This window comes from Diabrotica undecimpunctata, chromosome 8 (genome assembly GCF_040954645.1).
Source record: "Diabrotica undecimpunctata isolate CICGRU chromosome 8, icDiaUnde3, whole genome shotgun sequence".
Lineage (NCBI taxonomy): Eukaryota > Metazoa > Arthropoda > Insecta > Coleoptera > Chrysomelidae > Diabrotica > Diabrotica undecimpunctata.
The window spans coordinates 123,735,328-123,761,071 of NC_092810.1; the positions used below are offsets into that span (position 1 = coordinate 123,735,328).

The 25,744-nt window shown below is 36.6% G+C and overlaps 1 protein-coding gene across 1 annotated transcript in view; it reads left to right on the forward strand.

Moving 5' to 3' along the window:
- Positions 1-4,748: 4,748 nt before the first annotated feature.
- Positions 4,749-25,744, forward strand: part of JhI-21 (Juvenile hormone Inducible-21) — a 101,996-nt gene continuing 81,000 nt past the window's right edge. Inside the window, exon 1 of the mRNA XM_072540885.1 lies at positions 4,749-5,234. Coding sequence (XP_072396986.1) covers positions 4,982-5,234 — 253 coding nt within the window. The 5' untranslated portion in view covers positions 4,749-4,981. The remainder of the gene's footprint in view (positions 5,235-25,744) is intronic.

The following is a 25,744-nucleotide window of genomic DNA, read 5'->3' on the forward strand; positions in this document are numbered from 1 at the left end:
GGATCATTATCTAACTGAAGATCTATACAGTAGCGCACCTAGAATTTGCTTCTGGGGGGGGGGGGTTTGGTTGGCCACCGAAATTTTTCTTACGATGCTACCTCCATTTTGAGTCCTTAAAACGTGTGAGTAACAGTGTCGGAATAGGGCTCGGGGGGGGGGGGGGAGTTAACCCTTAAAACCCCCCCCTAAGTGCGCCACTAGATCTATATCAGACAACTCGTCACTAGAACTTGAATCTGCTGTTTTCGTCGTCTAGATTTTATTTTCCGCTGATACTTTACCCCACTGATGCCGAGCACTGTTAAAATACTATTGTTTGCTTTCTCTTGTAATTTTTGGTAATAATCATTACTGGTCATAACCTCGGCACAAGGAATTACTCATGTTTTCTTTACCGATAACAAACGATGCAGTGGTTTGACTGTTTTCAAAACCAAGTCTTCAAACGAAACCGATGGCGGTAAATCTTCTAGAGTTGCTTCCATATTTTCGTCATATTGATTCGCAGTTTTGTTATTCATCTCGTTTCAACGTTTATAGGTGTCGGGGTGGAATTTATCTTATCCTGATTTCCGAAGTGGAAATTAAAACGTCAATAAACGTACTTACCCTTTAATTGTGGCTTATTCCCATTTAAATAGTAATTATATATCTTCTCCTGTAACGTCATCTTTGTATGGGAATATTCCCTCTTTCCGAAATACGCTTTGGATGATTTTTGGTTTTGTACCATACCACACGTTACGAACAAGCTCAGAAAATATTCGCTTCGACATTTTTATTCCTTGGGTTTTTCGCTGCAAAGCCACCAATCTTTTGTCCCACTCATTTTTAAAGGATTTAAACACGGACAAATCTAAAGGTTGTAATAAATGCAATGTGTGTTTTGGTAACTTGAGGATGGTAATCTCATTTTTACAATCTAATTCAGTGACTTTTGTATTTACGTGAGTGCTGTTTATATATCAACAATATTGGCTTTTGTTGACCCACAACATTCAAAAATGTATTTTTTAAGAAATTGACGAAAACGTCCGTTTCCATCCAGCCATTTGAAGTATATAGCTGCATATTCTATGTCAAGATGATCTGTGTCTTGTGTTGCCATCTGCTGGTCTCATACGAACTTTAGTTTAAATATAATACAGGGTGCTGGTTTGTCCCCAAATGCATTTGCTGCAGATTATATTGTTGGTTTCCCCTTGCCTGGATCGCTGGGAGTTCCCGAACACGGTTTACCTTTGGCTTTTAGCACCTTTACTCAGGATGGGTCAATGCATAAGCTGGTTTCGTCCAAATTCCATATTTGCTTAGGCTTATCATTAAGATCTAATTCCACAAGGGTGTTCTTTAAGCGCTCAAGATACTCATAAATGGGAAATGATCACACATCTTCTTCCTTGCGTACTCAATCGAGGGGTATCTTGAGGACAACTTGTATCTTGCTTTAAAGTTAGTAAACCAGTCATGATCAGATTATGTTGTTTTTAAATGGCGTTCTTTTAATATTTTGTGTAACAAAATCAGAGACAATCATAAGGACTTCACGTTTTGATAATTCGAAGCCCTATTTTTCTGAAGTTTTCAAACGATCGCCTAATTTGCGTTCGTGTTCGATAGGAATAACTACTGGTCCTCTGCCTAATGAATCACTTTTTTCCCTCTGACACAAGTCAAATGACTGTGCAATGTTGTTTTTGGAATTGCATAATTCCGGCTTGGTGTATGTAGTGTCGTTTTTTTAGATCTGACATCTTCCAGTGCTTGTTGCAGCTGTTCCTTATTATATGATGTCGCTCTGTCCATCTTACGTTGGTAAATGCGAGCCATGGACTTGAGAGAGAAAGATTTAGGTGAAGAAGACCTGATGGACAGAAATGAGTGGCGACGAAGAAACAGGAACAGCGACTACTGAAATGGGGAAAAGCTGAGGAAGAGAAGAAGAAGAAAAGGGGTTGTAAAGCCTTGCGTTAGGCTACATGCCTCTTCAAGGTATGGAGTTTTTGTGTATGTCTGGGGAGGTATCGAGGCAGGAGTTTGACGGATCTTATCATCGATCGAGTCGATGTTCGATGGGCAACTTCGTCTTGGACTAGTTGAGGTGGCCGTTGATAAAAATACGAAATGCATCCAAAAACGGAACGATTTCTTTTAGAATTGTTTGGACTTTCTTTAGTAAATCGCGTGAAGGTAAGCTGTAGCTAGTGCCTCACCTAGGTACAGGTACCGTTGTGCAATAGGATTAGGAAACCACAGAAAACCAAATTCCCCCTGTTTTTGTGCAAATGGAATAGACTCTGAAGGAGTTGTTATAGGTGATTCGATTTCCATTTTTATAATATTAAGGGTTGTTGCCTTCTAGGAGCTAGAGCTTAGGTAGGCTGTAACTGGATTAAGATCTGGTTTGTTTAAATCTTTGATTTATACAATAGTTGCACGTCGACGTTAAGATTGCCATTATTGACGTTAAGTGTCCATACATATTTTGGAAGATTTCGTTACAGATATGTTGGTAAGTGTTTTTTCAGGTAAGACGTTGAAGATCATAGACATGACGTTAATTATCGACTTCATGTCCGAAGTGAATTCGTATAAGGGAATTTGTGTGGGGTAGTGACTATCTGTGTCTGTTTCTGTGTTATGGGAACGCATTTTCTGGCGGGACATTTGTGTGAATATGCCGGGTGTTTGCCGCGGCATTTTGGACATGATGGTGGTATTTGTTGGTATTATGTGCTGTGATGTCCGCTTTGGCAGCATCTAGAATAGTATTTTAAGCGCAGGAGGATGACATTATTCGATCCAGGGATCTCACAACGTATAATATCCCCGTTCAGCTTAATACCGTACTTCAGTGCTTCCGCGAACTTTTGTTCTGAGTTCGCGGAAGACTTGAACGAAGTGCGTAGGGATGTTATTTTAGCGGGCAATTATTCTAACGATTTTAGTGTGAGCGAAGTGGCCTTATGATAGATGATCTTCAATGTCTTTTTGTGAAAGATTTTTATTAACGCCTGTTTGGCGTTAACAGAAACGTTGCTATGTCTTCATTTCTCTGTCTCTAAAAAAGAAGAAGGGGAGAGATCCATAATAGTGTGGCAAGTGGAATGGGATGAGATGAGAAGGGTGGCGCAGTGGACGAAGTCGTTGATTCCTAATCTGGAAGATGGATGGATTGCGGGCACCGGCGTTTGGATTACTTCCTGAAGCAGATGTTCACAGGACATGGTTGCTTTAGGGCATACCTTTACAGATTTGGGAAGGCAGAAAATGACAAATGCCTCTATTGCGAAATATCGGACACTGTCTCACACACTCTATTGGTATGCGATATATGGATAGGTGAGAGGAGCCTGCTTGAGAGAGAGCTAGGAAATAGAGTGCAATCAGTCACCCTACTGGTGGAGAAGATGCTTAGGTCGTCAGATCGGTTTAGAGCAGTTCAGAGATATGTGAGGAGAACATTGGAGAGAAAGAAACAAGAAGAAAGGCGACCCGAAGGGAGGCAGGGTGTCCAGGAGCAAGCAAGAAGATAAGACAAAATGAGAACGGGTGAGATTGAACACGAACAGGGAGGAATAGAGGGAGAGAAGAATTCAGTCGTAGTGAGAAAGTGCTAGAATGCGTGAAAATTGTGCGTGAATGAGAGATCGGGTGAATGCCGTGCCGATGTTGCGCCCCAATCAGGGCGATATGGCCCTCTGGCATTGATGACGATGGTATCCGAACAACCCTTGCGCGCGGCCTCGGATATCATCGTGTCCACGCTGGAGGAGTCCTGCATAACCGAGGCTGGAAGGCGGTTCTGCCTAGGACCGAGATATGTTTCGAACATTTGGACCCCAACCCCTCATAAAAGAAGAAAAAAAAAGTATTAGTTATTATCCACGCCAATCTCGCCCATTGCTTTTAGAGTCTCCGCTGGTATGCCATCGATCCCTGGGGACTTTTTATTTATTAGTTGGTTGAGAGCCTTCTCCACTTGTGCTCGTAAGATTGTTGGTTCTTTCTCTCTGATTGCATGTTTCTTGTGTCCTGAGACTGATGCATCTAGTACTAGTGGTACTGGCTCTCTTGTATTACAAACTTTATTAAAATCGTTTACTTTCTTTCTTTTATCTCTTTTCTGATATTTTTTAAGCACTTAAATTTCAGTATTTCTAATAATACTAGACACACTTCTTCAAATTATATTAGAACTCATTTGTCTTCCATTTTTGCCTTTAATATACATTCTTTATCACCTTTTAACATCCACCATTTGGTATCTTGTGGTTCTTCTAGATGTTTTAGTTTTGTTTTGCTACTAAATTCAACGTCCAGCAACAGTGACTTATGTATGTTGTTGGCTTACCACAACCGCCTCATTAACAATTACCTTGCGTCCTTATATTCAACTACCTAGATTTTTCTTTTCTTATGTTATAATAATCTATTTGGTACTGATCCTTGGGACTTGTCCCTCTTTGAAATGTGGTATGCACTTTTGGGAAATATCTACACGCCTGCGTCATATAAAAATGAAATAATTTGTATCGCTAGGGTCACTCTGTTCCTATAGGTAATGTTCTTTACAAGAATATTGTAAAGGATCTTAATTGAAATACTCAAATAATTATTTGTCCCTTTCTAATGCCACACCCGACACTTAATAAACAGAGGTAATGAGTTTACTCACGAAAAAATCAACGCCACATTCAATTACAAGAATCGCGCAAGTCTGTAAGGTAGGCGCCAACAGCCAACTTTTGTTTGCAAAATGAAAATGTGAATGTCAGTAACGCGGTGCGAGTGTTGAGAATCGAGTACGCTTTGCTATTTCCCTCTGTTCGCTCGCATTAATCCAGTTACCATAACACCGGCCACGTGCGTGATGCAATAACCTACAACTAAAAATCATTTAGAAAATGTGCCATAAATACCATTAAATTTATTTTAAAACTTCTCTAGGAATAATTTGAGCTATCTAATATTTAAAATGGGGGGTAAAAGCTCCCCTCTATCCAATGGGAATTCAAAAAAATATGAAAGTAGTGATACAGATACGGTAAAACTTCAACGTAAAATTACGCTTATGAATGGGGTCGCTATTATCGTGGGTACAATTGTAGGAAGTGGGATCTTTGTATCACCCCAAGGGGTTTATGTCGGCACAAAATCCGTCGGTGCGTCGATAATCATATGGTGCTTCTCTGGAATCTTTTCTATGTTAGGAGCGCTATGTTATGCTGGTAAGTGAACTTTTAAAAACAGTTTTATATAGGGTGGTCTAAAGAAGTGTTCTCGAAATAGTGGGAATTAATATGAAAAAAAAAAATCTAAATTGTTTTTTCAGCTCGATAGTAATATTATTTGACAATATTTATTAATATTATTTTTCTTTACATTATAGTAATGCAGTACATAATGTAAATTTTTGTATTAATTGGTATGTCCTGAATGTTGTTTAAAATAGGAACGATTTTTTCATTAACTTTGAAGAATATCTTTTTTTTTCTTCTTTATATTTTTGTTAGACTTAATTTGTCTACAAGCTATCTTTTCACCTTTTGGAGCATCTTTTTGTAGTCGTCGTCTATTAGATTTGTATCAATCTACTTCTGCCTTTTCTTTTTATGTGCTTTACTTTCAAAAGTTATATTTTGTTAAAAGAATTTGTCTCTCATCGAAGTCGTCTATTGCACATTTATTTCCTATTTCCTTAGTTTTTTTTTCTGCGTTGTTTACTCTGTCTCTTTAACTGCATCTATCAACTCAATACTCTTATTTGTAAGACAAGATTCTTGTCTTACATATATAATGTACTCTTTTAAGATTCCAAGACCATATCCTAATTTTTCTAACCTGCCTTGGTGTTCCCCTGAAATAGTCCTCACTGGTTCTTTCCCGGCCAGTGTATTCTTGTCTGAATTCCGCAACTAGCAGATACGTACTTGGAGACACAACTTGTTATCGAGTAAATGTAAATTTATGTTAAAAGAAAATGTTAATTATTCTCTCTCGTAATTTCTCTCTTACCTGAGAGTGCATGTGTCAGTTTGATCCTGGCGATCTCATGAATAAACAGATTAAAAATATACAGTAATATTATTGAAGGATTTTATTAATTTTTGAAGACACATTGAAAGGATAAAATATTTAACGAACTGCAAGCTAAATTGTGCACAGTAAATCTGTGAAAAGAGCAGACAAAGAAAGTCTTCGGGGAGAAAGAAATGGATGAACACCCGGACTCGTCTACTTGATTTTTAAACGTACTTTACAGCTCGAGCTTACTTCTCTTACTAAGATAATTTTCTGTAATTTTACTGCGCATCAAGTGGGCATGCGGATTGTAGGATTTTCAAAGTCGTTCCTAGGTTTGACAAACTGTAACAAAACGTGTTAATGTTACAGCGAAAGAGTTAACTAAATGCAAACGTCCAAAATCTAGGGTATATTCCGAGAGAAAGAAATAAAAGAGGAAGGAATACATCATCACGCAAGACAGAAGTAGATCTCGTTATTCAGGAAGGAGGGTGATCGGAGAGATAGAAAGAGATGGAGACTGAAATGCGGAAGACGTTTGTACAAAATAAAAAAACTTATAAATATATCATTAACATCGTATTTTATACATGTAGTAGGTAAACATATTCTTCTTACGCTTCTATCGTCCATTTTTGGATGTAGGCCTCTCCCAACACCTTCGATCGATTTCTATTCTGAGCAGCATACTTTCAATTTGTTCCGGTTATTTTTTTGATATCATTTACCCACTTCATCTGAGGTCTTCCTCTTGGTAGTCTACCTTTGTAAGATCAACCATAATGTTGGTCAATTTGTTTAGTAGTGCAGCTCCATTTGAGTTTGGCAATTTTTGTTGTGAAATCCTCGACTTTTATTTTTGATCTTACCCAGCCACGCCTCTTTCTATCTGACTGACAGTTTTATACCTAATATTGCCCTTTCTTTTGTGGCTAGTTTGTTCATATTTGCCTTGGTTAGGGTCCAGGTATGATATCCATATACAGTGTGACCCATTTAGATTGGAAACACCTCTATAAAATTTGAAGTTGTTAACCGATTTTAACCAAATTTTTTTTTTAATGTCATGTAATAAAAGGTCTATTGCGGAACAAAATATGAAATATTCATTTAAATTTTCAGGGCAGTCTACGATACTTTTTCTTTGTCGAAAATGGAGAATTTGTATTAGCGATTTTTTTATTAAAAAAATTTCTACCCCACTGGATTTAGAGTGGCTTCAAATAGCTATGACAAAAATTTCATTAAGATATATTTATTAATAACAAACTTATGACAACTTAAAATTTTAAAACTCACTAAGAAAAAAACACTCTGTATTAACGTTAAAATAACACTCTGTATTAACAGAAACATGGAAACATAAATTTAGTTTAAATTCTAGTTGCCTCTACCAATCCACCATCTAATTGGATACATTTGTCGTAGCGTTTATGAATATTTCTAATTACATTTCTTAGTTGTTGGGGAGTAATTTCTGCACATGCTTGTCGAATTCTTGCACGAAGTTCGTTTACGTCTATTGCACGGGTTTGGTAAACTTTTTGTTTGATAACTCCCCAGAGAAAGAAGTCTAAAATTGTGAGATCTGGAGACCTGGGTGGCCAATCTATCAACGGACTACCCCGGCCTCTCCAACGGTTCCGAAAATTTTCATTTAGCCATTGCCTCACGGTTCTGACGTAATGAACAGAACACCCATCTAACTGGATATACAAATTTAATCGTTCATTAATTGGGAGCTCATGAATAGCATCCCACAAGTCGGTATTTAAAAATTCTAAAAAGTTCTGTGAGTTCAAGTTTTCTTCAAAAAAGAAAGGACCAATAACTCGCTCGTTCAGTATACCACACCAGACATTGATTTTTTGAGAATACTGGCTTTTACAGTTTATTACCCAATGGGGATTATCTGCTGTCCAATAGCGACAAGTCTGTGATGATACTACTCCATTTGTAGTGAAAGTGGCTTCGTCGGTAAACAACACGTTTTTTAGAAAATTTATATTGTTTAAATATTCCCCTTGGGCCCATAAACAATATTCTAAACGTTTTGCTTCGTCGCCTTCTTGTAATGTGTGTAAGAATTTTGGTTTGAAAGGTTTAATATTATTTATCTTAAGACATCGCCGAATACTCTCTCGAGGCACATTCAAATATAAACTGGCATTCCTTAAACTGGCATTAGGGTTATTTCTGAAATGATCTAAAATTATTTGATCATTTCCTCTTCTTCTTTGTAACGGGTTATTTTTTAAAATTAGTTTTAATACTGCACCATATTCATTAAATATTCTATTTATTTTGTTTACCGTACCGCAGCTAATATTAGGACGATCTACATGTCTGTCATTAAATATTGTACAAACTTCCCTGGCACTTCTATCGTTATCTCCCAAAAGACGTATAATTTTAATTTTTTCTCTCAAACTTAATCTTGCAGCCATGACACAAAATATTATTAAAAGAATTTGAAGTAAATATTGTTGCAAATATTATGCATAAATTTATGCTAGCACTGAAATGCTATATTGTATGACACAAATAATGTCAAACAGTAATATCGTTGTCATGGCAACTGAGATTTAAGTTGTAGCATGTAAATTTAATAATAATGTAAGTGCGTTACTTGCATTAAATTTTTATGCTATTTTAAACATTTTTTTGTCTAGTAGTGGTTTATTATTAAAATTATTTAAAAAATAATTAGTTTAATGGTTATCTGTTGATACAGGGTGTTCTTTTTTGACTCGTAGCTTAGTGAGTTTTAAAATTTTAAGTTGTCATAACTTCGTTATTAATAAATATATTTTAATAAAATTTTTGTCATAGCTATTTAAAGCCACTCTAAATCTAGTGGCGTAGAAATTTTTTTAATAAAAAAATCGCTAATACAAATTCTCCATTTTCGACGAAGAAAAAGTATCGTAGAATGCCCTAAAAATTTAACTAAATATTTCATATTTTGTCCCGCAGTAGACCTTTTATTACATGACATTAAAAAAAATTTGGTTAAAATCGGTTAACAACTTCAAATTTTATAGAGGTGTTTCCAATCTAAATGGGTCACACTGTATGATAAGAAGGATGCACTTGTTGAACACTTTGCTCTTCAAGTATTGAGGTACTTTGTGGTTTTTAAGTATCCAACTAAGTTTTCCATATCCTGCTCATGGCAGTCTTGCTGTTCTAGTGATTTCCGCACTTTGGTTCTCTTTTCCAAGCTTCATAATTTGCTTTAGGTAGATATATTCTTATACTTGTTCTATCTCATTGCCATTTATAGTTATACATCTGGAGTCGTCTGTGTTTGTCATTGTTTTTGTTTTTGTCATATTCATTTTTAGGCTGACGTATTGGGGGCTGTCTGCGTGTTCCTCCACCATAGTTTTTAGTTCCTCGAATGTGCTCGCTATAATCACGATGTCGTCAGTGAATCTGAGGTGGTTTAACTTTTGTTGCCATGTTGATGCCTTGTTGATGCCATATATGCTGACCAATTTGTAGTTTTAAAGACATCTTCTATAGCTAGATTAAACAGCTTTGCCGATATTACATCACCTTGTCGCGGCTTTGTATTTTCGCTTAGTTATACTATCATGGTTGCATTTTCGTATATATTATGTATTTAATTGTCTAACCTCTAATCTACTCAACAATTATTAAAAGCTTGTTCTATGGTCTTCATCACGATACTATCAACTGCCTTTTCATAGTCCACAAAGGCAATAAATATGTGTAGTTGGTATTCATTTGCTTTCTCTATCAATGTTCTCGTTGTCAGCGGGTGGTCTGATGTACCGGATGGTCCAATAAGCCGATCTCTCGGCTATATATCAGAAACTATTCATGTTATAACTTTAGGAGAAAAAATTCCTTAGTAAAAGTGGCCAAGAGAAATCGCTGGAAATAACTTCTAATTTTCTGGGTTAACCGCTAGGGGGCGTAACTTGTGAAGAAAAATTTGAAAACCAGTTTTTTTGTGAAATTTGCCCAATTATACAAGTGTTAAATCAGTAAGCTAGAAAGAGGCCTAAATTCCGCACAAAGTTGTTCAAGTATTTTTTTTTATTTTTTCAAATAAAGGGTGGCGGAGAGTAGGAAAGTGTTTGTGGATAAATACCCGTAACTTTTGTTTGGATCAACTGATTTTAACGAAATTAGTGTCATTAGAAAGAGTGTGGATGATTTAATTTACATCTACTATGAAACAATTGCATTTAGTTTTAATTGTCATGAGTAGAGGATACTTTCGAATAGAAAAAATTAAAATTTATTTTTCTTCAAAATGTTTAATAGAAACACCTATTTATTGTAAATTATAATGGAACTGGATTAAATTCGTAACAAAATGGCGCAAACCGCATGTTGATAGCTTTGATCGAACTCGAGATATGAACAATAACGCATAAACATAAGTAAGTATAGTATTGACTCACCCTTTATTATAACTTAAAATTAAATATGTAAAAGATCATACAAATATCTCGATCATTAAAACTTAATGTCCAATTAAACGTTCAAATTGTTTTCCATCGTTGTCCACACAAAGATGTAATTTTCGCGCGTAGACATAACAGCTGCTTCAATCTCAGCTGTTGATATACTATTTATTGCGTTTATAATGCGCTGTTTCATGTCGTCTCGCGTGGTGGTCGAGTTTGGTACAGTAAGTCCTTCAATTTTCCCCACAGATAAAAGTCCAGACATGTTAAGTCTGGAGATCTAGCTGGCCATGAAAATATACTTCCCTTTCCAATCCATTTATTTGGATAACTTGCATACAAATAATGTCGAACTCGTCTGGAAAAGTGCGCAGGACATCCGTCATGTTGTAATATCATATCTCTTCTTGTTTATAAGGAAATATCTTCCAATAAAACAGGCAACTGATTTTCCAGAAAATCCAAATATGTTTCGCCATTTAAAGTTCTATCAAAAAAATATGGACCTACGATCTTTCCATCAACTATACCACACCAAACATTAAGACTCCATATAACTTGAACCTGCACCTCATGTATCCAGTGCGGATTTTCTTTAGCCCAATAATGCATATTATGCAGATTAACACCACCCGCACTATTAAACGTAGCCTCGTCTGTCCACAAAATCTTTGACATGGTATGCGGTTGTTCTTCTAGCAGACCTAACATCCAATTGCAGTAATCCAGCCTTGTATCAAAATCTCTCTCATGTAAAGCTTGGTGGAGAACTACATGATAAGGATGTAGTCTAAAAAACAGACAACAAATATTGGTGAAAAAGAAACCACTATATTTACTAAAACACAAAAAATCTTAAAAAATCCACAATTGTTTCACAAGATAAATCGTGCATAAGTATTTTTAAGAAACGGATAAAAGGATAAAAGGGCTGTGTTGCCGTTTTTATCGGAATATTAAAATAACAGTTGAATCTAAAGTAAAGGGAATTCTAAGTTTCTGACCTAAACATTCACTTTATAATATGAAAAACCAACCTGTGATGTTTTAAAATCCTTAGAACAGTAGTTTTGGGTATGTTTAATTCTATAGAGATTTGCCGACTACTTATATTTGGATTCTGTTGAATTAAAGCAAGAACATTGATTGAATTATCTTCGGTAGAGAAACTACCAGTTTCTCTTAATCTTCTTGCCTTTCTTTCAAATACTTCTTTGCCATAATGTCTCCTGTCAGGATATCTTACAGAATATATATGTGAGGCAATAGCGGTATTTTGGTGAAATTCGAAATAAACTCCAATCATATACAATTCTGCATTTGATATTCTCATCACGAATTATTAGTACTGATAATTAATTACTATTACTATACTATATTACTATACTATACTATTACCAATATTATCTATTGAAAAAAGTGCAATCTTTAATTCGAATTATAATATAACACTTCATAACAATGTTTTGACTGCTGTCAATAAATAAAAAATATGAACTCCCCGTCAAATTCATTGTCGTAGCCTACTTAGTTTCGAAAAAACTATTTTTAATCATATGAAATAGCAATGGTCAAAATAGGTATCAACATTAAGATTCTTCTGCTATAAAAAAAATTGAAAGTACCTACTGACTTATTTTTTAATTTAATTTATAATACAGGGTGAGTCAATACTATTGTTTATGCGTTTTTATTCATATCTCGAGTTCGACAGAAGCTAGTAACATGCGGTTTGCGCCATTTTGTTACGAATTTAATTCAGTTCCATTATAATTTACAATAAATAGGTGTTTCCATTAAACATTTTGAAGGAAAACAAATTTTAATTTTTTCTATTCGAAAGTACCCTCTACCTATGACAATTAAAACTAAATGCAATTATTTTATAGCAGATATAAATAAACTCATTCACACTCTTTCTAATGACACTAATTTCGTTAAAATTGGTTGATCCAAACCAAAGTTACAGGTATTTATCCACAAATACTTTCCAACTCTCCCCCACCCTTTATTTGAAAAAATAAAAAAAAGTACGTGAACAACTTTGTGCAGAATTTAGGCCTCTTTCTAGTTTACTTATTTAACACTTGGTATAATTGGGTATATTTCCCAAAAAACTGGTTTTCAAAGTTTTCTTCACAGGTTACGCCCCCTAGCGGTTAACCCAGAAACTTGAAAGTTATTTCCAGCGATTTCTCTTGGCCACTTTTACTAAGGAATTTTTTCTCTTAAAGTTATAACATGAATAGTTTCTGATATATAGCCGAGAGATCGGCTTATTGGACCACATGGTACTATATTCTTTGCAAAAGTCAGACCGTTCTACCGATTAATAATTATACATTTTGTCAATCGGTTGTTAATAATTATCATAAACAGTTTGAACACTTGACTGAGCAACGATATGGGTCTATAATTCTTTAGATCACATTGTCCCCTTTTTTGTGTAGGAGTATTACTAGACTCTCGTTCCAGTCTTTGGGGATTTTGCTACTATGGAGACATGTATTAAATAGCTCTGTTAGTATTGGGATTGTTACTGTCTTGCTTGTTTTCAAAAGCTCGGCAATTATACCGTCGTGTTTTGGAGCTTTATTTTCAATTTTTTAGAGAGGATTTTTTTTTCCAAGAATCTTTTAAAGCTCTTTGTATTTCGAATCCCTCTATATTTGGTAGTAGAGTAAAGTGCTCTAATATCGGATTCTTTTTTTGAACCCTAATATTAGTTTTAATACATCAATTAATTTATGAATATTTTAGAGCAAAACAAGTAATCGACTATAGAGAATCATTTATTGAACGAAAATAAATCACTTCTACGAAGTAAAAAATAAAATTTAAATTTTTATAAAAAACGGTAAATTCAGACTGACAAAACAAATGTTCCTAATACCGGATATTAGGATAACGGGATAAAATTAGCCATCGAGGCAGAACTCACAAATATATGTGTCTTTTTGTCTACATTGGTGCAGTCGGTGTGAGCCCACTTAAAAAACTTTGAGCACTGAATCCATTGTTCGCCCGAGGTATCTTCAGAGAAAAGTTCAGTACAAAACATACATTCTGCTTCCTCTTCCCCAATGTCACACTCCATGCCAGAATCATCATCTAAAATGAATTCTTCATCTTCTTCAGATGAACTAAAAGCTTCCTCTTTCTCAGCACTTTTCTTTTTAACCTTGATTGTCATTGTCTTCTTAGCAATAGATTTTCCTTTATTTTTATTTGTTTTCTTCAAAGGCTCACATTTGTCTATTTTTAATTTCGGAATTCCCTTTGAAATACTTTTATTTCTCTTCTGTTCTGACAAACTACTTTCTAAGCCATCTTTGTATGGTGTACCCGTAATCATCAACGATAAAAGTACGCAAGACTGCATACCTTGGACACATACTAAGAAATAATAAATATAGTCTTCTGCAGGTCATCATGCAGGGTAGAGTCGATGGCAAAAAGGGAATAGGTAGAAAGAGGAAGACATGGCTGCGAAATATTCGAGACTGGACAAACATGACTGTAGACGAATTATTCCACGTTGCAAAAGACAGAGAAGCTTTTAAAAATGTGGTCGCCAACCTCCGTTAATGGGGACGGTATAGGAAGAAGAAGACCCGTAATCAAGGCAGCAGATCCTTTTCTGGACTTTCTTTCTTTAGTACTAGACTTGTAAAATGAAGTGGTGGGTAAAGCGCTAATATCTTGTGACCGCACTGTTGAATCTCTATCGAATTAGAAATGTTCTTAAGTAGATGATACATCTTCCACACATTTGGTCGTATCAATACTTGGTTTTCTTGTTCCGCCTCTGGTAGATTTGGAACTGGAACTCGGTCACCTTCCGCTTGATGGTGAATGGCAATGCCGTGTTCTCGAAAAATGTGTTTAATAAATGGGCAGATACCGCTCTTTCGAATACCATTTATAGCGATTTCAGCTGTAGCACATCTTACATAAGCTCTTCCAAGCAATTCGCAAATTTGATAGCAGGTGACTACTCTTCCAGGGTTGTTCCTTAGCCAATTTTCAATTTCCTGCGAGTAGTAGGTTTTAAGAGGCCCCATGAAAGCAAGGTCCAGCGGCTGCATTTTGTGAGTAGAATGCGGCGGCAGACTAAGAATAATCACATGGTTTTGGCGCGCCAAATTTATCGAGTCAATGTTCCGCGTGTGGGAGAAGTGACCATCCAATATTAATACAACTGGATCAGCTTCACTTGGTTTAACGTGGCTAATAAAATGTTGTAACCAGTTGGTGAAAATGTGACCCTGAATCCAGCGAGACATATGGCAGGCAGCTATTGTCCCTGGTGGAGCGCCGTTGAGCAATTCTGCCTTCATATTTTTTTCGGGGAAATATGACCATAAGGGGCACAAAACCACCAGCCGTATTCATACAGGTAACCACAGCCACTAGTGATCCTCTTTCTGCAGAAGTAACGGCCCCTACCTGCTTTTTATCTTTTAAGGTGATTATTTTGGTATGCTTTGATTGTAGTAGATAGATAGAGTTCCTTCTGGAGCGGAAGTGACGTCACACGTCGATCGTCAAGCGTACGTATCCTCATGGGTCAAGGCCACGCCCCCCTCGTGACGTAGGAACGAGTCTAGGGTCTCGAGGCCACGCCCCTCGACCAATGGTGACGTAGGAACGTACCTCGTGTCTCTAGACCACGCCCCTCGGCCAATGGTGGCGTAGGAACGTCCCCCCATGTCTTGCTGACCAATGGTGGACGTCCTCGTGACGTCGGAACGTGTCGTCGACCAATGGCAGCATAGCAGCGTCAGTGGTGGGAATAGCAACACCCCCAGCGACCAATGACAGCTCAGAATTTGAATAAACATCATAGAAATGGCGGTATAGCGATGAGGGACCAATGGTGACATAGTAACGCCCTCCTCGTGACGTCGGAACGTGTCGTCGACCAATGACAGCATAGCAGCGTCAGTGGTGGGAATATCAGGCCAATGGTGGCATAGTAACGCCCTCCTCGTGACGTCGGAACGTGTCGTCGGCCAATGACAGCATAGCAGCGTCAGTGGTGGGAATAGCAGGCCAATGGTGGCATAGGAACGTCCCCCAATGTCTTGCTGACCAATGGAGGACGTCCTCGTGACGTCGGAACGTGTCGTCGACCAATGACAGCATAGCAGCGTCAGTGGTGGGAATAGCAGGCCAATGGTGGCATAGGAACGTCCCCCAATGTCTTGCTGACCAATGGTGGACGTCCTCGTGACGTCGGAACGTGTCGTTGACCAATGACAGCATAGCAGCGTCAGTGGTGGGAATAGCAACACCCCCAGCGACCAATGACAGCTTAGAATTTGAATAAACAACATAGAAATGGCGGTATAGCGATGAGGGACCAATGGTGACATAGTAACACCCTCCTCGTGACGTTAGAACGTTTTCCTCGACCAATGATGCCACAGAAACGTGTCCTCGACCAATGGTGGACATCCTCGTGACGTTGGAGGCCAATGGTGTGCATCAACGGCCAATGAGAAAGACGTGCATCGACTAATGGTGGAGTCGTACCACAATATTAACGAAAAGACGCCCCCAGTCCCCCCCATTCCCCCGAAAAGACGTTCCCAGTCCCCCCATTCCTCCCGAAAAGACGCCCCCCCCCCAATAATAACGAAGCTACACGTCAACGTAACCAATGAGAACGATGTTCAATCGCTGGTCGGTGACTGCGTTCTATGAATTGACAAAGAGAAGAAGACGAATGACAGACAAAGAGAGCCATTTTTCCTCGTATTTTTTTTGTAATTAAAACCTACAACCATTAGCGTAAAACTTCTAAATTTTTTCAATTTATATTTTACGAGTTACCTCGTATATATTTTATCGATTACCATAATAACAAAAATTCGTTTATTTTTCAATTTATACTTTACATGATCAGTTGAAATCTTTATAAAATAGATCTTGCTACTGAGAATAATGACATCATCGGATACGCCGGCTATTAAAAATGTCTCACGCAATCACGATATATAGCCGGAAACACGTGCACATTCCAATTCGATTATTTAATGTAAGATAAAATATATTCTCTCATGGAGGCAGGAAGTTAATAATTAAGCCCGGCATGTGATGCATAAATGAATAGTCTTACGAAATATTGCGCAACATAGTTTTAGCGTGGGAGAGGTAAGAAGATATAATTAAACGTGTTCATGTTCACAGCGTTATTTCGTAAAACGTAGTCATTACAACATGAACAGTGTGGAAGTAAGAGCCAAAAGTGAAATGATGCTGCTTAATACTTTGTATAATTTTGAGCATTTAAAAGTATTAGTTGGATTAAGTTCAGCTCGATCATTTGGACCGGGTGTTAAATTAAGCAGCGAGAATAATGAGATATCGTTCGGTATATGTGATTGGATCCAATTCATCGATGAACTTAATCGTAAATATAATCAGTTTTTCCTGATGCCTCTGCAATGCTATTGTGAAGATGAACCTCCAGAATGTTGTGAATTGTTAGCAATTGAAACTCAAGCGACAGATCAACTTAAATGGCTCAATGTTAAGAAACTTGGTGTTACTTTGCAGATATTTGAAAAAGATGTTAAAAATCTTATTGAAGGAAATGAAAAGTTAATTTTACCACGCATTCGTTTTCTCGAAGGACTGAGATTTTTAGATTACTATTGTAATGCGTTAAAAATTGCTACTTCATTCAAAAACGATTTACAACCAATAGACATTTTATATTCATTTTGTGAGGCTTCTTGTGATACTAGTATTGTAAGTTTAGCATTAAGGGAATATTTGTATTATTATAAGGAAGATACAATTAGTGAATTAAATAGCAGTATTTTTGAATAAAGAATTAAAACATTTATTTCTATTTATTATACCAGGGTAGTGGGGGTGACTAAGAATATTATTTATATTGGCTTTTGGAGCGAAAGACATTTATTTCATCGATGACTTCCATACGGTGTAGATTAGAAGAGTTGTACGAAAAAATACAAAAGTTAAAAGCCGATATACAGTGGTACGAAGATAGAACTGCAATTGAAAAACGATTTGCAGAGTTTAATTTGTCAGAAAGAAAGTTACCAAAAACAACACAATACCCGTTAAAAAGAATTCAACCGACAAGATGCCTCCACTAACAACCTCATTCATCATCCTTACAGCTATTGTTAACAATGTCCTTTATACAAACGTTCCAAACAACGTTAAGAACCAGGCGATATGTTTTAATGATGAAAAAACTGATTGTAATCGACCGAACTGGACTCTAATGGATCATGACGTGGTGAATTATGGACAGCTTCCAGTATTTTTCAAAGCGATACCAAAATCAGGAGGAGCATTCTATAAGATCAAGCTAATATCCCCAAATAACACCGAAAGTGATTCAAAATGGTACAAAACTAATAATGATGACATCGATCAATATGGTTTATCGATTATACTCTTAAGTATTATATTCGTAATAAATGCCTTTATAGCGATTAATATCATTAAAAAATTTCTTGTAAATCGTAAATGCGAATCATCTTGCATTAAAATAAATATGTAAAACTGTTAAAATAAAACTAAAATAAAACTTTTAATCTTTTATTTAAAAAAATCCAATTTATATAGGTAATATTTTGTTACACAGCCATTGACGGAGGTGATCCACATTTATCGAGGAGCAGGAAAATAGTCCAGTAGCGTGGCAGTTGTATTCATGTGGAGCAAAGCCTCCAGTGGAGTATGGAGAATCATCAAACTTGCAAACATCAATAATTATGGGACAGACGTCAAGCATATAACATTTGTATCTTAAAAATTCTGCTTGTTGTTCTCCGCGAACGTAGATGTAGTCAGCTGCATACAACAACTTAGATTCCAGTATTTTATTTATTTTTGAATATTTAACATCTCCATTAGAATACCGAAGACCATGCACGTTTTTCTCCAAGTACACAGCAGTCTTCTTATCTTGATTACTTAATGTAGCAAACGGTTGTGGAGGTTTAAATATATAATGGCAATGTTTAAAGCCAATTTCAATGCTAAGTTCTTTGGGAACAAACCACCCATCTACGGTGAATCCTTGAATGTCAACTAATGCGATCCTCATGATGGCTGATAGTATACTGAATTGGATATGATTGAATAAGTCAAGTTAAATGATATTTTTGATAACTTCAGTTAGAGGAAAGTATTCGAGTAGACTGTCGTGGACAATTAAACAGTACGCTCGAGTGCCTGCAGGAAAACCTTCATCTGCTTCGATTTCCAACTTAATATCAACGGTTCCCGATCTAAATGACGTATCATCCTGTTTGGAGCAGTCGAAAGTAAACAAAGCATATTTTTTAAAAGCATTATAATCCAAGATTGGATGTTTTGTTGACGAATGAGTATAACTGGGAAAGAATTGGGTATAGTTGTAGTGAGCTATAGCATAATCATTTTTCGCAAAATCCAATTGCATTCTCTCGTTAGGCCAATATTCACCATTAATAACCACTCGTACGCTGGACACCTTAATGTTATCGAATAACGTTGGATTGGCGTGAATGTCATCTCGTTTAGAAGTTTGAAAAGCTACAATGACATAGCGTGGACGTTCAACAGCTGAAGTTGTCTTTACACTCCATATCTCACGTCGGGATCCAGCCGTAAGTGAAGGTAGTTCATTAAGTTCCCATTTACGGAAAGGTATGGTTATCGGCGTATTATTCTTAATCGGAGTCATTAGGTCAATTTTCACATCGTCATTCGGAAAGACATGTTTGACCTTCAGTTCCATGCTGGTAACAGTTAAAGACACTGTTGTTGTTGTTGTGGCATTAGGTTCTTCCACTAAAATACTGTCTCTATCATTACGTGCTCGAACAAATCGAAACACTTGACGACCATAGGTTAATTTATTGTAATCGTTGAAAATGTTGAAAATATGTTTTATCGGAATCAGTAAACTAAAGCTGTCTCCCGATAAATGTGGATTATTGGGATAGTTCCATCCTGCCGTACTGAGATACTTGGAATCGTCAGGAGTGTAACACAACAAACTGCGAATAGTGCTAACTACACCAGGATCTCGAACTATTTCCATGTCGTGTGAACTTTGGATGTATGTACATGTATCAAACAAGAAGGCTCCAGCATTCGGTGCAAGAGAAACAGTTCCAGTACCCACTTTCTTTATACTTCCTTTAATTTCCAAAAGTGTTTCGTGTATGGCAAAAAATGCATCTGATTGATTGATGATAAACTCGACAACGTCGCTATTATTAAATGACTTGATGTAAGGTGTATATGTACGAAATTCTTCTTTTCTAATAGTATCGTCGAACTGAGGTTTCTGGTACAGATCTAAAATAGGTGGTTGAGGTTCCTGAACCTGTCGTCGAATGTATTGACGTTTTGACATCTTTTAGCTGTAATCCAATGGAAACGAGAAAGGCTTTATTGACAGCAGACACGTCACGTCGCTTGTAAGATTTGCGTGAGACTAATGGATATTGATGCGTAGAGCTTTGTTTTATAATTAAACCCATCTATATCGTTTCCTTAAAATCCAAATGAAGTGTACTTTTCTCTCCTCTAAAGTTGACTGGTCTTAAATCTTGATCGAGTACGCTAACGGTAATGTTGGCAATTTCACGTATGCTATTGCTTACTGGTATGTATATAGGATTATGAGGACGTTCGTCAATAGAGAAACCAGGATCAACACTTATCGGAAAATGTAGAACGGTGTGCGCAGGTCTGTCCTCGTAAAAGGCTCCTTCGGTAATGTTGCATTCAAAAAGTAGGCTCGATACTTTTATAATGTTTACAGGTTGGTCCGAAGAATGCATTTTTCCTGGCACCAATATTCTGTTTGATGAGAAACCCAATATTTTGCCGAGACTGTCATCTTTCTCGAAAGTAACAGCATGATCTTGACTAAAGATTTCACACTTGAGCGTATTGTTGTTGGGTCTTAAGATTAACTCATTATCTCGAATCGAATTATATTTATCGATTAATGCGTTATAAATATACGTTTCGATATCGGTAATTTCATAAGATCCAGACGGAATATCGATGCTACACAACTTTTTTCGATCATTTTTCTCGTAGTAGTAAAACTTTTCGCCATCGATGTTTGGAATCGAATTAAATGTATGAAATCCCAACACTGCTACATAATACTGTCGGTTAGGGTCAAGCACAAGAGGTACTTGAGGAGTAAACGAAAACTCGTTGGAAGTACTTGTCAAGGTCAACAATCGAGACATGACTGATACATTTGAATAGGTGTATGAAATTAAATAGCAAAATATGTTAAAAATTCCTTTATTTATTCTTATACTGTTACAAATTTTTCTCATAATATGACACATTACAAAATACACATCTACTTTCCATATACATGCCGCAAACATCACTCCATTCATGTCTATCATAGTCTTTCTTGCAGGGTAAATAATCTTCTAGTGCGCGACGAATATCTTGAGGTAGTTCATACCAAACAACGCTCGTTATATTTTTCATAAAAATGCAAATGGCACTTCTCAATATATCGTTAGATGGTTCCATTGTAGAGAAACTTTAAACAAAGATGTCCACAGTTAATTTGGTTATAACTTTGATATTGGTCGTTATTGTAGAAAATTCTTCCACCGTTCAAGTAGGATACTAGTTCTCGCGGTGGTTTCAAGCAACCATATGAATCAAAGTACTCTATATCGTTGTTTATCTTTCTGTAAGCTACCCAATGTGTACCGGGGTTTGTGGAAATGTCGAGATTAATAATAGCACATTCATGTTTACGAGGGCTACGTGGTAAATTATCTCGCATGAACACGCCGCGGAAATTTGAAATTTTAAGTAGTTTAACAAATCTATTTAAATCCACATTGGTTAAAGGCCTATTAGGTAGCTTCAGCGGAAGTTTTTTGTCTTTTTTAAATATAATCCAAAGCCACCTTTAGCGTTTTTTCGCAGGTATAATCCTTTGCCTAGATGTTCCATTGCATTGTTGTGACGTTTATCTTCTTCTAGTTTCTTTTGAGCATTCTTTGAATCGATAACAGTTTTCGCTATCGCGCTTGCGCCCCCAGCGAGGCTTCCGAGAGCTGATAGGCCTGCAAAGATTGGGATTAAAGGTAAAATCCCACCAGATTTTGGTTCAAATGGAATAATTCTTGGAACACGTACATTTTTCTTCCCACCTACATTCTTAACGGCTGTTCTAGCTGCTGCAAGTGCAAGTAGAGCGGATTTACGCAGATTTGGTGACGGAGGAGCACGTTTCAATGTTTTGATAATTGGCTGTAACACATGTCGCTTAAATGAACCAACACCTTTACCACGTTTCATACCCATACCCAGTTTTCGTTTAGCTTTCATTGCTGTAGTAGTTAACCAGGCAGCGGTTTTTTCACCCAAAGATGCGTCTTTTGCTTTAACTCGTTCCCACGCTTTATTTTCCAACACCCAATCTGCTTTATGTCGATCTTTCAATGAATTACTTTGGGAATATGCGAGATCGTGATCTCTCGCAGCTCGATCTAACGGATTTATCCCCGGATCTCCACGAGCTAGACGTTTCTGTAATTTAGTTCCAGGTCCTAGATATTGGTAACCAGGAGCATGCAATTCAAACGGTAGACTATTGATCAGAGAATTCAACACTCCTTCACCTTGAACGATCAACATTGAAATGAATCGCTTTTTGAAAAATGTCTTTATATAACCATGTGTACAAAATACATCTCAATCACAAGATGAAGGTCATTCAACAAGACAAGACACTAGCAGTGGAAAACTTTGATTTTGTCGACAACGTGACAAGAACCAGCAAACATGGTGCATTGCTACCACATTCATTTCGTGCTATCATATGTGGTCCAAGCGGATGTGGAAAAACTAATGTTATGTTGGCATTACTTTTTGACCTGAATGGCGCTAAATTCAAAAATGTTTACGTTTATTCAAAGTCGTTGTTTCAGCCCAAGTATCAATTTTTGAAGGAAGTGTTGGAGTCTGTGAAAGAAGTAGGTTATTTTCCATTTAAAGATAATGATGATGTTATAAGCCCAAGTAAAGCTAAACCAAACTCAATATTCATATTTGATGACGTATCAACGGATCCACAACAAACAATACGTGAATATTACTGTATGGGTAGACATAAAGACATTGATTGTGCATACCTATGTCAATCATACAGTCGAGCAGGCAAACAACTTTTACGTGATAATGCGAATCTTATTGTATTGTTTAAGCAAGATGAGCTCAATTTGAAACACGTCTTTGATGACCACGTATCACCTGATATGACATTTGAGCAATTTAAACAATTTTGTTCCGAATGTTGGAAGGACAAATACGGTACATTCGTCATTGTTAAGGATTTCGATATTTCTAACGGACGATATCGTAAAGGTTTCGACAAGTTTATAAAACTGTAGGTATGGTTGAAAAACACGCATTGTATAACAATATGTCAGACAAAGAGGTAGCTGCGCGCACGCGTAAAGTTGCCGAACTAGCTCGTGTCATTCGCAAAAAGTATTTGGCATTAAAGTTAGGTAAAACAGAACAAGATGAGTCGCTAAATAAACTCTTTAAGCCCATAGCTAAACCTCTAACAGATATTGCGCAATCGTCAAAAACGTTGCATCATGCTATTAATAACAAGCTTAGACACGTTAAAAAAGAAGAGGTGAAAACGGAGGAAGAGATAAAAAAAGAAGCCAGAGATGACGATGTATTTTCCGATGCAGTATCAATCGATCAAGTTAACGAACATGATATATTTGATCCTAATAATGTTTCGAAAGAGGCTATTGATGAATATATCGAGCAATATCCTCCAATGAGCCATAAGTATATAAAAGAATTTTGGATGAAAGATAATAAAATTGATAAAAACTACGGACCTATTTACAATGATGAAATTGGCTGGATGTTGGGTAAACGACGAATAAACTTTAACAAAAACAAAGGTAGTATACAAGTCATTAGTGATGGTAGTGGGGAAGGAGGATGGGTGCCGGGAACGCCAGGTCTATACCAACTAATTTTCTATGATAACCCTGAAGATTATAATGATACAGATTTAAAGCACTATAAAAGTTTATTAAATAGTACAGAAGTTCATCTGGATTCCAAAGGTCGTCTTAAAGGTGCAACTGGGAAAAATATCATCATATTATCAAACCGCTATTTAAACCTACCGATGAAACAACAAAGAAATCGCCACCGAAAACTCGATCTACTGCATTAAAGAGACAACCTTTCGAAGGTCTTGTTCGTTTAGCAAAAACGACTCGTTCATCATCGATGACAACGTCTCCTCGAACATCGTTATCTTCACCATCTAGCTCCAAAGGGTCAGGGCTCGTCGATAATTCTCATTTGATCTACAACGATAATCCTATTGAATATGTATATTGGGATGATCCAAACGAACTATGCGACAGACTCAAATTGCTGGTTGCTTCCCAAGAAGCAGGAAACACATCCCACAATAACGAAATTGTTGCCATTATCAACGAATTACGTGAAGCAGATATTATATATTAATGTTTGGATTATTGGAACATCATTTCCAACATGAGTGTTGACAAGTTTGGTCGTCATCATTACCGTTCTAATGAACAAGTTGTTAAAAAGCTACGTGAAGGCTTAAAGCAATCCATTTTGGATTTACAAAACCAGATACATGAAGTACATAAAGACATTACACGAGATCCTCCTGTAGCAGGTAATCATCTTTCCAATAAGAAATATGTAGATGACAGCATTGTTCGTGCGAAAACTTTTCTAAGAAAAGAGATTAATTTGATACAAAAAAATAGAATTCAAAAAGATACTCAACTCGAACAAAAAATCTCAAACTCCATTAGTAAAATAGAAGTTAATTTAAGTAAAAAAGTTAACGAGTTGTCTGATGAGAATAAAATGACTGCTTCGAAAATATCTGATTTATCAAAACAAATGCATGAATTTAAAAATGATCTTGATATATTTAAACAAGAAATGACGAAGAATATTACAGATGCCGCCAACCAAAATGCACAAATTATGATGAAAACGTTGGAAATAGAAAAAAAGATTAAAACGGCGGATCTTAATTCACATGATTTAGATGAGCGTCTTAATGTAATGGAAGATTACCTCTTACATAATAAAGCCAACGGAACAACGAATTAGCGTTAGTTCAAAGAATCGAATCGTTGGAAGCTAGACATGGCATTTAGCGAGGAGAAGATACAACTAGTTAACGAGCTACACAAGCCTGCACGAAAAAATTATCCTCGTCGACGAACAATCATTAAAGGACTAGACGATTTGTGGCAAATGGACCTTGCTGAGATGAGACCTTATGCCAGTCAAAATAAATCTTACAAGCTCATTCTTGTTGTAATTGATTGTTTTTCAAAGTTTGTGTGGACTCGACCATTAAAGACGAAAACAGGGGAGGAAATTACTCGAACATTTTCGGATATTCTCGCTCATACTCGACGATGTCCGAAAAATTTACAAACAGACCAAGGCACAGAATTTTTTAATTCCAAGTTTCAAAATCTCATGAAAAAGCATAGTATTAATCACTATAATACCTTTAGTGTTAAAAAAGCAGCCATATGTGAACGAGTTATTCGAACATTGAAGGAAAAACTTTACAAGTATTTCAGTCTTAATGGAACTTACAAATGGATTGATATCTTGCCTCAAATTACAAAAGAGTACAACAACACGAAACACAGCAAAATTCGACTTAGACCTATTGATGTTAATAAATCTAACGAAAATGAAATTTTACGAAAATATTATACTCACTTGAAAATTGCCGGTCCAAGAAAATTGAAAGTTGGTGACGTGGTTCGCATTAGTAAAAATAAACACATTTTCGATAAGGGATATAAACCGAATTGGACAACAGAACTGTTTAAAATTACTGAAATTAAAATAACGAATCCCACAACATACTTGATTGAAGATATAACTGGAGCGCCTATCAAAGGAGCATTCTACGAAGAAGAATTACAGAAAACAAAAAATAAAGACATATATTTAGTAGAGAAAGTACTGCGCAGACGTGGAAATAAGATGTATGTTCAATGGTTGGGATTCGATAGTAGCCATAATAGTTGGATTAACGTTAAAGATATCATTTAGGATCTACTTTTACATACACCGCGTCGATATACACTAAATGAGTGGGGGGTGACAAAAAGTATAAATTTCATAAATGCTGCAAGCTCATGCCCAGTTGTTCCTGCCAGTTCATCAATATGAGTTCTCAA